Below are 11,801 nucleotides of genomic sequence, written 5' to 3'. Positions count from 1 at the left end.
TACGAGGGTGTATGGAAAGCCATCCAGTTGAAAATGTCACCTCTCACAAGTAGACAACACACAAGCATTTTCAGTACATTTTCATCAAAATGAATTAACATATCCTTGCTAGCAAGCTTTTTTGTGTCTATCATAGGTAATGGACTTGACACACGGAAAGCAACAGGCAAAAGTTATCGCCTCATGGCAACAAAAGGGAAACATTTTTTTAAATTTTCTGATGTTACATCACAAGCCCAAAACGGCCAAAATTAAGATACCCTTGCAAGCTAGTTTGCTAGTTTTTTCCCCCCCGTTTGTCATGAGTGATGGGTTCAACACACAAGGATTGTAGATAACACGTCAATAACACGTCAATAACACGTTATCTAAACGTTGTCAAGGTGTTTATAGGTTGATTTTATGTTAATACATTAAGCAGAAAACACGTTAATGTGTTTTCTACCCATTAGACATATTTTTGAACTAGATGGCTTTCCATAAGGGCATGCAATTCTACGGAACTTTTTTGCAAGTTCCATAGAAAATGAATGGAGAGTCCTTTAAACACAAAACTTATCACCAGGTGGCAAGACGATGTTCATTTCCACCACTTCTGTTGTCAGTCTATACAGAGATACATGAAAAATGTACAGAATAACTTTAAATATTGGCACTATTGGTGAGAAATGTGAAAAAGTCCAAGAGGAAGAACATGGGCATTATGAAAGGAACGAAGGCCGGCCTGTTTCCATAATTAGCACACTGTTTTATTAGTATATTTAGCTTTGTGACGTACAGCTCAGGAGGAAACAGAAAACAAATCAACAAACTTAAATAGTCACAAATCTTTCAAGTCCAGAAACATTTCAGCTTCAGCAATGACATCACACAAAGTAAAGTTTCACTTTTTAAACCACTGATCTTTTTCCCCATCATGGACCAGAGTGATATGTTCTCATTTCTGGGTAAAACAAACCTCTCCCAGGCAGTTAACAGAAAAAAACAACCCAGTTCTTTTTTTTTTTGTCTTTTTTCCCCTTCTTGTATGTTAAGACCAAAATTCAAGCGCAGGTACTGGAAAAAAAGGTTTCCACTGGTAAATATAATAAACAATAAATATAAAAAGAACTTTTGATATAATTTATATGGTATCAAAGAAGAGGCAGGGAAATGGGCCTTCAGTGGGGTTTGTTTTTACAAAAACATGTTTTCCTGAGGTTGAGTTTTTCTTTAAGTTCTGCTAAATACACTAAAAGACCCGACACTCACGGTCTGTAATGGCTTATCATTCGCTGAGGAACTGGTCCTCTCCTCTGGACTCGGTTACGCCAGCGGAGGGTCTCTGTGATTCTGTGCCCACAATCGGAGACAAACCAACCCACGTTTCAACCCCAGCCAGAACCGCGACGCCGCGCTGACATCACCGCTAAAAATACTAACGGCGGCTTTTCAGAAACAGTCGCCTTTCCCTTCGCTGTAAAGGACGGACAGAGATGAACGGAGGAGGAGGGATGCAAACAAAAAACGCAAAGAAGATCAAGCCAGGGAGATCTGCAAAAATCTGTACATGTAAACATCACACTTCCACTGAGTCAAATGAGGGGAATGCAGGTTTCACATTGGTTTTACTGGAGGTACGAAGGCCTGGCAGAAGAAAGCAGGACAATAGAAACGTGTTGGCTGTTTGCCGGTACAAAGTCAGGAGGAGAAAGAAAAACATTCAGCCTCCAAAAATAGGCTGAGACGATTCTTTAAATGTTTGCCTGTTGACCATCTGACAGACCTGAAGCGGCATCACGTTCTTTATCCCGGTCCAAAGGGACGTGTTCACGTTTCTGGCTGCTTGGTTCATCTCTAATGCTGAACACTACTTTAGATTCATTATTTCCTATAATCAGAAAAAAAGTTTCATCATTAATTTGAAAGTATTTCTTAATAGATCAGTTGATTGCTGATTGATGGGTTTTCCTGAATGATAGAAGCTGTGCATTTTAAATTGTTAGCAAGCAAAATTTTACTAGTAAATGTTATCTCTCTCAGACTTTCTTTACACTGGTTGACGATTATACTTGGACAAAATACTTTCAAGGAGTGTTTACCGGGTCTTAGCAGGGTGTTGAATATGCCAAATATCTCATATTTATTAGATTTTCAGCATCTCGTGGAGAACTTTAGGATCTTAGGAGGGTCCTGGTCAGGTACTTAGGGTCTTGTTATGGTCTTAGTGACATCTTTAGCATCTTGTTGAGGACTTTAAGGTCCTAGCAGGGTGTTTGTAAGGTCTTCTTGGTCTTAGCAAAGTCTTTAGGGTCTTGATAAAGTCTTACTGATATTTGTGGCATCTTGATTAGGACTTTAATAACTAACAAGGGTTGTGGTAAGGTATCTAGAGTCTTTAGCATCTTGTGGAAGACTTTAGACTTAGAGTTTTTGAAAGGTCTTTAAGGTCTTGGTAAAGTCTTACTGAGATTTTCAGCACATGTTTGAGGTCTTGAGGTTCTTAGTAAGGTCTTGGCAATGTCTTTAGGGTTTGGTAAAGTCCTAGTGAGATCTTCAGCCTCTTGTTGAGGATTTTAGGGTCTTGGCAGTGTTTTGGCGCTATCGTTTGGTGAATATTAAGGACAAACTGGGTTGATCATTTCATGTGATGGAGCATTTTGGGTCATAAAGGATTACGACAATGGGTAGGACACAGTCAATAGAAAAGGCCTGTCTTGATTACCTGATTTTCCTAATTTTGCTCCATTCAGCCACATTTTAACAGGCTAAGAAGTTCATGCAAAGCAAAGTCACGCAGTTTGGCTCGAGTTATTTTAGCCTCTGATAAAAGACATGATGCCGGTCAGGTCCGTGTTTGGAATGTACTGTGTTGGATCTGAGAGTTGGGGGATAAAATACCTTGTACCACCCTACAAAATATACTGAAAGAATAGAAACCTTTATAACAAAAGTTGTATTAAAAAGTAAAAATGAAATAGAAATGTGTTGGCTGTTTGCCACCGGGAGGAAACGCTTCGATTATGGCTCCACCTTTCTATCGATTGTCCTTTGCTATTATTTATGTTGTATTTAACACAGTTTGTTGGTGTTTTAATTATTATTGATATTATCATTTCTGATTGGAGAGGTGGGGGTGCAGTACTGTGGATGTCTGGTTTTGCGGTAAACCTACTTGAATGACTTACACAAGATTATAAACTGCTAACAGGCGGCTGCCTGGTTCTCAGACCTACATTTGCTCTCCTGGTGAGTTTCTGAAGGGTTTTAAGCTCGAGCAAGCTTCTGGTGGTTTATGCCCATGGTAGCAGGATATCAGGGCCTTTGACTGAAGACAGGGACATGCAGTTGCAGGAGAACTTTATCCTAACCATCATTTACCCTACAGACATCTGTCTAAGGAATTTAGTCCGATGGACTGAAACAAAACAAATATCCTTCCACCTGCAGCAAAGACCAATCCCCAACCATGCGTCAATAAATACCAGGCCAGCTCAGCTGAACCTTATTCTCCTTTCAGGCCCAGAAAACAAGAGTTTGTTATGGAAACAACCTGAAACGGTTTGAAAACCCATGATGGCAGTAGCATCATGGGGGATGATCTTCCACCATGTAGACCTCCATCTAATGTCCAACTTTTATTCAGTATCAAATTCTTCATCCAGTGTAAAGAAGTAGCAAAATATTTATCCAATTACTCTATTCTAAGTGTGACCATCAAGTTACACAAAAATCCTTTAAAAATTTACCATTTTATTCAAACACACTGAAATTTAGCTATTCATGTCTTCTGCAAACCTAATAAAAAACATTTGCAGTGCAACATGTCTGAACTAAAGGCATGCTTCTTGCTTGCTCTCCATCCTTCCAACCTGATCTTACTTTTGCATATTTTTTGAGAGAGGTCCACATCCCGGACAAGCCCCCAACTGTTTCTCATGTTTTCCATTCAGCAATAAGAGCACTGAAACAGATTCCTCCTTTCTTGTGAAAATAATCATTATAAATTCTACATAGAGGAGGTCTAAATTAAGTTTTTACTGTCGCTGCTTGCAGCCTGTCACATGAAAGGAAAAAAATGGCAAACATATTCTGATTATCAAATGCATTTCAAAAACAATATGCATGTCCTCCTCACACAATCATAGGTCTCCCCTTTAACACCAGAGATCACTAATGTTTGGCTCACTGTGCAAAAATTGAGTGAAAAGTTCAGCTGCAGCTGAAAGCATCTCTTGCAAACTTCAACAATCTCCAACAACGTCTAAAACAAAAGATAAACTCAAGTTAGCATGTGAAAACTTAAGTGGCTCGTTGCTAATGTTGCAAATTATTCCAAAAGAATCATTTTTAGAAGATCTGACCAAGTATTTTTGGGCAGAAGAAGCTGAAACAGCATCTCTTTTATGGCTTAATCAAACATAATTAATCGATTAGCTTTAGATGTTTTGAACAAGAGCCTGTTTCCCATTTTAGCTACACCAAGCAGCTGCAGCCTCAAAGACAATGAAACTCACTGACAAAAAGCTGCTACCAACACCCAGGAATGGTCCAAATTAGACATCATTTGGTCCGAGTGTGGCCCAGCGACGGGGATCTGAGATCAAGCACCAGTGGGCAGAAGCAGCGCCATCTTGAGAGGAATGACTAGAAGCTTTGCAGACTTCACAGATTTTGGCTTAGACCAAGGTAAACATTTGTTTTGTGCAACAGAGACTCATGGCTATGTTATTATGTCCCTTTGTTGCATTTATAAATGTTTTTTTTTTTACAATCCCAACAAGCATTTAAAATCAAAACATCATCAGAACCAGTTTCTTATTGGCAGAATCGGACAAAGACTGGTTTAAAGAAAGCACTGGTACTGGTTTGGTGGGAATCCAAACCTTGATAGTTACCAGATGTTGCAACCAAAGTGAATCCTAAAAGGCATACAGCCAAAGCCTCAACCAGAATCCTCCACTCTTGATGATTCAAGATTATGGTTTTGCATATTTTTTGAGGGAGGATCACATCCCGGACGAGCCCCCAAATGTTTCCTTCACGTTTTCCATCCAGAGTTTTATCTGTTTTATACGTTCCTACTAGTTACAAACCACACCAATTATTTTTATCCCCATCTCTGATCTATCTGTTGACCAATTTATGTCCAAATCAGATCTTTCCACCCAGGTGCTGAGCCGTTTATAATCAATGTTTTGGTCGTCAGGAATCTGAAGGTGTAATTCCGCTCCAACACATCCCTTACCGCACCCCTGGAGGACGGAAATACTGAAATAATAAGAAAACAAGGCAAAACAACAGATTCACAGTAAGAAAGTCACAAAGACAACATGGAGAAAGCCCTATGAAGCAACAAAGAGGCGACCAGCCGGTGTGAGACGGAGGAGCGAAGCTAACAGAGTCCCGGTGGTTTGGTTATGGTTCGCGGTCGAGGCAGCAGGAAGTCAGTCGGTCGTACGGCCGGGTCGCCACGCCCGGCCGGGTTGAGGTTTCAGGTCTGTGGCAGAAGGTCCGGTTTCTCAATAGCAGCAGCGACATGAAAGTTCATATAATTATCATAGTAGTAATAATAATAACAATAATAATAACAGTAACAACAATAGTAATGGCCATTACAGAGTTTAAAAAGACAAAACACAGAAAGAGAGAGGAATCCTCATCTGGAGACCAAGAGGAGGACGTTTAGGTCCATGAGATGGAGAGGACGGGAAGGAGGAGGTATATTTAACCCAAAGATGCTGAGGTGTACGTTTGTAAAGAGAGGAGACACACTTCCCACTCCATCCCCTCTACACATACACGCCACACACACACAATTTAAGGACAAAACTATCACACTCCCGCCGGCTTCAGCTCCGATTCTTCAAGTTTTCAAGATAAACTGGTTATTTACAGCAGAATGCCAACAAACCCGCGCAGAGAAAAGGAAAAGTTCAGAGGTCAGCGAGTCGTTGAAATGCTTCATTTCTGCAGTGGGGGAGTCGGAGTAAACTGGTTTCCGTTTGGGAATGTCGAGGACCCGAAAGCCGAGTCGGCAGGTGTGATCTGAGGTAATTCCTGGTGCTCAAAGAAAAATGGATGCATAAAGTAAGCAGCGAGTTGCTTCCTGGGTAAAAACAGTGAGAGTCGGGAGGTTTGAGGAGAGAAAAGTGCTGTAGGACACAGAGAGCAAGTATGTACAAGCTAGCAAAACAACAAACGACAAAAATCTGTCATTTCCCCTTTAAATTAAAGACTTCTCCAGTTTTAGTGCTGCGCTTTTAGATCAGTCAATTCAACAACACTCCAAAACATAAACTCTTACCAAGTATTTCCATCTAGTTTTTAATCCAAGTATCTTGGTGCACTTTAAATAAGACAAAACTAACTTAGAAGTATAGGAGCTTGTTGTAAATGCTTCCTTCATATTAATAAAAGTACTAGTTCCACTGGCAGATTATTTCACTTCTTACAGAATCAAAGGGTCCTGTGCCGTTACCTAGCAACACCAGCCATGCCCAGCCCGTCACCTAGCAACCAAATTCTAATCCTACTGGCAGATTGTTTCACTTTAACACGGAAAAAATCTACTGCTATAAGTGAGATAATCTGCCAGTGGAACAAACTCTTATCAATATTAAATAAATATTTACTTAAAACAAGCTCCTAGTTCTTGTTGAAAGTTAGCTTTGTTTTATTTTCAGTGTTCTAATATATTTGCACAAGAAACTAGACTAAAATACTTAGCAAGATTTTGTGTTTTGCAGTGAAGCAAAGAAACAAACAAAATAAATCAAAAGTCCATCAGGGACTCATCAGATATTAGTTTAAACTATTCAGTTTTCAACAAATTCACTGGAAAATAATAATAATAATAATAATAATAATAATATAATAATAATAATAATAATAAAACACTTCTCTATTTAATCTGGACAGTACCATCAGTTTTCCTCTCCATCTGATTGTGAGGCGCTTCCAGACAGGAGAGGAGGGGATTTTCTGGAGTCCAAACTTTCTGCTCCGTGTTTTCCTCAAAGCAAAAAAAAAAAAAAAAATTATTTCCCACATGCAGAGTCGGTCCGTTTAGATGTGGGGAAATTGTTTCTGCTTTTATTCCACTGAATCCGAATCACAGGTGGGACGACAGTAGAGGAGGTCTGGAGTTCATCACAGGCGAAGCAGACACTAAACAAGCATTATGTGTGTGTGTGTGTGTGTGTGTGTGTGTGTGTGTGTGTGTGTGTGTGTGTGTGTGTGTGTGTGTGTGTGTGTGTGTGTGTGTGTGTGTGTTGTCTCCCACGGTTTCCCTCAGTTCTGCTGCAGGATGAGGTTTTCCAGCTCGTCGGCTGAGCGAAGCAGGAAGGCCGCCGACTCCCGGTAACCGGCGATCAGCTGGCGCACGGCCGTGATCTCTGGTTGGCTGAGCTGTGTGGATGCCCCGCCGCCGCCGCGCCCGCTGAGGTTGTTGGTGGTGGTGGAAGAGGAGCAGTTGGTGATGTTGGTGGAGGAGAGCGACTTCATGCTGAGGTCTGTGGGACCTGGAGGAGACGGTGGAGATGTTGTGCTGCTGTCACAAACCGTTTCTACTGCAGGGCCCAAAAATAAGAACAGATGGATGCTTCAGGTTGTAATGCAAGGCTGCTACCACAAGGAGGCAGCAATACATTCTTCTTCATTACTATGATGCTGAAAACAGGGAAATTATTTCAATAAGCTCCATTAAATTCGCTGCCTGTTTTTAGCCATCAGGTGGAACAATCTGTTGCTAACTCCATGAGTTTGATCCATGAGTTTGATCAGTTATTGCTGAAACAATGTGTGACTGCAGCTTGCCTTTTAGCAGCAAACATGGAGGAAAAAAGCTCTGGTCAGTGGAAACCAAGTGAAGCTAAAACCTCCACTTGACAAGAAAAGGTCTTTATTTTAAATGCGAAATGTAATTGTTTTGTACAGTTATGGCTTACTTACTGCTCTGAGCACTAGCGGAACAAGTCAGCGTCGGGCCGGGGGGCGGGGCCAATGACCGCGCCCCTCATGTGCATCACCTGCGCTGCTGGGAAACTGTTGGGGGGGTGGGGGTCGTTTGATTTTTACCCAGGAAGCACATTGGCTAAACCATTAGTGAAAGAGTCACTGGGACTGACTACTATATATTCCATTGAGGAACAGTAACTTTAACATAGACCTTTCTGAACAGGCGAGGGCGCACCTTCTCCATCTATAATAAGAGATTAAAGCGATTTGAAACAATTCCTCCCTCCCTGGCACCTCCAGACCCGGGCCCCCCTGGGCAACCATCCGGGCCCAGGCCCCCCACATCCCCCCTATAGCTCCGCACCTGGCTCTGAGTGTGTTGTTCCTTTAGCAAATGGTCTGTTTTTAGTCTGTTTATTCCAATTGATGATTAATTGATTAAGAAATAACTTGATTAATCCCATTAGTTGTTTCATTCTTAGTTTTCTGTATACTCCATTGAACGATTAATCGATTATTACTTGATTAATCTGATTAATCGCTTAAGCATAGTGATGCTGTTTTTCTTCCACTTATTATTATGCATTACTCTACGTTGCTCCATCACAGATGATTCTGGATTATTTGGGTCAAGAGAGGAGATGGCACTAAAAACCCAGACTAATAATAACCAATAATCGATTAATCACGATTAATCGTTTCAGCCCTACAGCACAGTGATGTGTAACCCAGTTTCAGACATGGAATCCCATCATCTTCATCATCCTTCCAGCTTCGTCTCTCGCTCACCGTTGCTCTGAGTGGCGGTGCCGGTCGTCAGGGAGACGGGGTGCTGAATGGCGGCGCTCAGGCCCGGGTAACCACGGTAACCGTAGCTGAGGCCGGCCCCGTTGATGTAGAGCTGCGAGTCCTGGGAGGGGAAGGCTGATGCAGCCAAGGAGTAGGCAGAGTGAGCGAGGGACACGGGGTCCCTCAGGGCGGCGGCGCCGCCACCGCCGCTGGACGGCTTTTCCAGGGACACCTGCTCATCCTGGCAGAGGGAATTATGGGAAATATGGGAGTTTATTAATGAAAACAAACCAGGATGCAGACCCGGTTCAGGTCCAAACACGGTGAAGTCACTACTGAAAGCAGGAAGACAGCTGAGCGCCACCTAGTGGCGGATAATACCTGCACTGGGTTTGATTACATTATATTTATACATTTTACTGTTTTAAAGGCCAGAAAGAGAATAATTATAACCGGGAAAATTAATTAGACAGTAAAAATGTTTACAGTCCGAAAAACCCTTTAATAAAGACAAAAATAGGATAAATTGTGAAATAATTAACTTTATATTAACTAGAAACAATAAAAACCTTTTAATAATAACAGCAGTAGTAATTGTAATAATATTTAAAATATAAAATCACAAATAATAAAATAAATAATTTCCCTTTGGGATCAAATTATTTTTTAATTAAATATAAATTAGAAACTATAAAACATTTTAAAATAATTCCATTATTATCATTAGTATTATTGGTAACGATGCACAGAAAATAGAAATTATTGGATTTTTTACTAATAATATTAAATTTGGAAAGTCATATAGAAGATTTAAAATAAATAACTTTACAATAATTAGAAAATATTGAAACTATAATAATAATAATAATAAAAAGGTAAGAGATATAGAAAACAAAAAATAGGTTTTAAATAAAAATAATTTTAATAATAATAATAAACAAAATAACTATATTAAGTAGAAACATTTTTATTAATTATAAAATAAAAACAAAAATAGGACAAGATAAAATATTTTAAAATAAATTACTTTAAATCAAATAGATTCTGTAGAATTTTAACCCTAAACCTTTTTATGGACAACTAAATAAAAAGGTGTCCATTTGTGCTACTGAGTTACTTTTATTTAGAGAAATTTTTAGATGAACTCAGTTAATTTAGTTCAACAGGAACAAGTTTAGTTTTAGACAGCAGATATTTCTCTGTCTGATCTAATCCAGATTTGTTCTGATGGTTAATGACGCTCCAATCCAGATTTGTTCTGATGGTTAATGACGCTCTAATCCAGATTTGGTCTGATGGTTAACGACGCTCTAATCCAGATTTGGTCTGATGGTTAATGACGCTCTAATCCAGATTTGTTCTGATGGTTAACGACGCTCTAATCCAGATTTGTTCTGATGGTTAATGACGCTCTAATCCAGATTTGGTCTGATGGTTAACGACGCTCTAATCCAGATTTGGTCTGATGGTTAATGACGCTCTAATCCAGATTTGTTCTGATGGTTAATGACGCTCTAATCCAGATTTGGTCTGATGGTTAATGACGCTCTAATCCAGATTTGGTCTGATGGTTAACGACGCTCTAATCCAGATTTGGTCTGATTGTTAATGACGCTCTAATCCAGATTTGGTCTGATTGTTAATCACGCTCTAATCCAGATTTGGTCTGATTGTTAATCACGCTCTAATCCAGATTTGTTCTGATTGTTAATGACGCTGATGAATCTGGAGCGTTGCTTACGTGGAAAGCTTCGAGGCGCATCCTCTTGGCGGCGTTGCGGGATTCGCTCTCGCAGGCGGCGGCCAGGATGTTTTCCGCCATGGCCGAGGTCAGGTGAGGTGGAGTCGGGCGGGTCTGGAAGCAACACGGCATTAGAGAGACTTTTATGCACTAATTATGTCAGTTCTGTCCTGTCAAAGCAGAAAAATGTGAAACAGGTTTTATTTTCTGTCACTGGAAGCAGTGCTACATTCGACCACAGGGGGGCAGTAGAGACATTACAATTAAAGCCTCATCAGTTCAGGTTTATGGCGTTTTTACCCTTTAAATGACCTAAATGACCCTTAAATATGTATTTATTAAAAATAAATCAAAGTAATATAAAAAAAACTGACAAATAAATGAATGTATTTAAGTGTATCAAATAAATGTAGATTAATTAGTTAAATAAAACCTAGCATGTAAAGCTTACTTGTTTTTGTTTTGTGAAATTTTAAAAACCATAATCTCATCATTGTTGTTTTTTGAGGTTTTAAAACAGGAAAAACATCAATTTTTTTAGAATAAGCAAAGGAAAATATGTATTTTAATTAAATGTTACATATTTACAATAAATAAGTAAATACTTAATGGTATTGCAGCTAAAAGACAAAAAAAAAAAATCCCTGAGTAGTAAAACCAACATTCTTTGAATTTTTAAAACATTTCTTATTTTCTCATTAGCACACCTCCATGCCGTTCTTCTTCATGCGTCGGCAGGATTTGAGGTAGGTGCGAATGCGCTTGCGGGCGCGTTCCTGGAATTCTGGGAATTGTCTGCTGCAAGACTCGATGATGGCTTGGATCTTCTCCTTGGGCTGCTTGGAGATCGGAACCATTCGGTCCAGGTTCTCATCCACAAACAGGCGAACAAACATCTGAAACACAGCATGGCTGCTGATAAAACGGAGTCACCTTTATCCCTGCTCAGGAAACTGACAGTACTCACATCTAATCTTATTTTTAAAACAAAAATGCAAAAACTAATATTATTGTGATTTATTTTTTAATTTTCCAAACTTAAACTCAGGTAAACATGTGTATTGCATGGTTAGCACCCTGATTAGTAGGTCTATGAGTGTTTATTACACATGCACCTATATTTAACATGGCATTTAGCACCGCTAATTATAATGCTACCTGCGCTAACCCTAAACCACTAAACATAAATATTAGTTCCACTTACGCTAAACCAACAAGCTATTTAGTGGAAGCTAATGCTAAAGCTCACCATGCAGCATTTACAATTTATCTTGGAAAATTATTTCAGGGGAAGTTAAATGTAGTGTTACCAAATTAGCAGTGGCGGGCCGTG

At 39.7% G+C, this 11,801-nt stretch overlaps 1 protein-coding gene across 1 annotated transcript; it reads right to left on the bottom strand.

Annotated features, from left to right (window-relative positions):
• Positions 1 to 6,952: 6,952 nt before the first annotated feature.
• On the bottom strand, positions 6,953 to 11,403 carry LOC106932192 (nucleolar protein 4-like). Its single transcript, XM_088003680.1, has 4 exons — positions 11,176 to 11,403; positions 10,469 to 10,582; positions 8,728 to 8,968; positions 6,953 to 7,502 (listed from the first exon to the last, which is right to left on the bottom strand). The coding sequence occupies exons 1-4, from the start codon at positions 11,362 to 11,364 to the stop codon at positions 7,273 to 7,275; spliced, it is 774 nt and encodes a 257-aa protein (XP_087859806.1). The 5' UTR covers positions 11,365 to 11,403; the 3' UTR covers positions 6,953 to 7,272.
• Positions 11,404 to 11,801: the final 398 nt, after the last annotated feature.

This window comes from Poecilia mexicana, unplaced genomic scaffold (assembly GCF_051168715.1).
Source record: "Poecilia mexicana isolate PSO_F unplaced genomic scaffold, ASM5116871v1 scaffold_2, whole genome shotgun sequence".
Lineage (NCBI taxonomy): Eukaryota > Metazoa > Chordata > Actinopteri > Cyprinodontiformes > Poeciliidae > Poecilia > Poecilia mexicana.
Note: the sequence above shows the minus strand (reverse complement) of the source record. Positions and strands in the feature narration are given on the sequence as shown.

What these genes read in the sequence shown, in the direction of transcription:
- LOC106932192 (XM_088003680.1), bottom strand. Translation starts at nt 11,364, where the DNA reads ATGTTTGTTCGCCTGTTTGTGGATGAGAACCTGGACCGAATGGTTCCG. An exon ending in TGAAGAAGAACGGCATGGAG is followed by an intron (nt 10,583 to 11,175) that starts GTGTGCTAATGA and finishes TGTTGCTTCCAG; the next exon opens with ACCCGCCCGACTCCACCTCA. An exon ending in CACCGCCACTCAGAGCAACG is followed by an intron (nt 7,503 to 8,727) that starts GTGAGCGAGAGA and finishes CGTCTCCTCCAG; the next exon opens with GTCCCACAGACCTCAGCATG.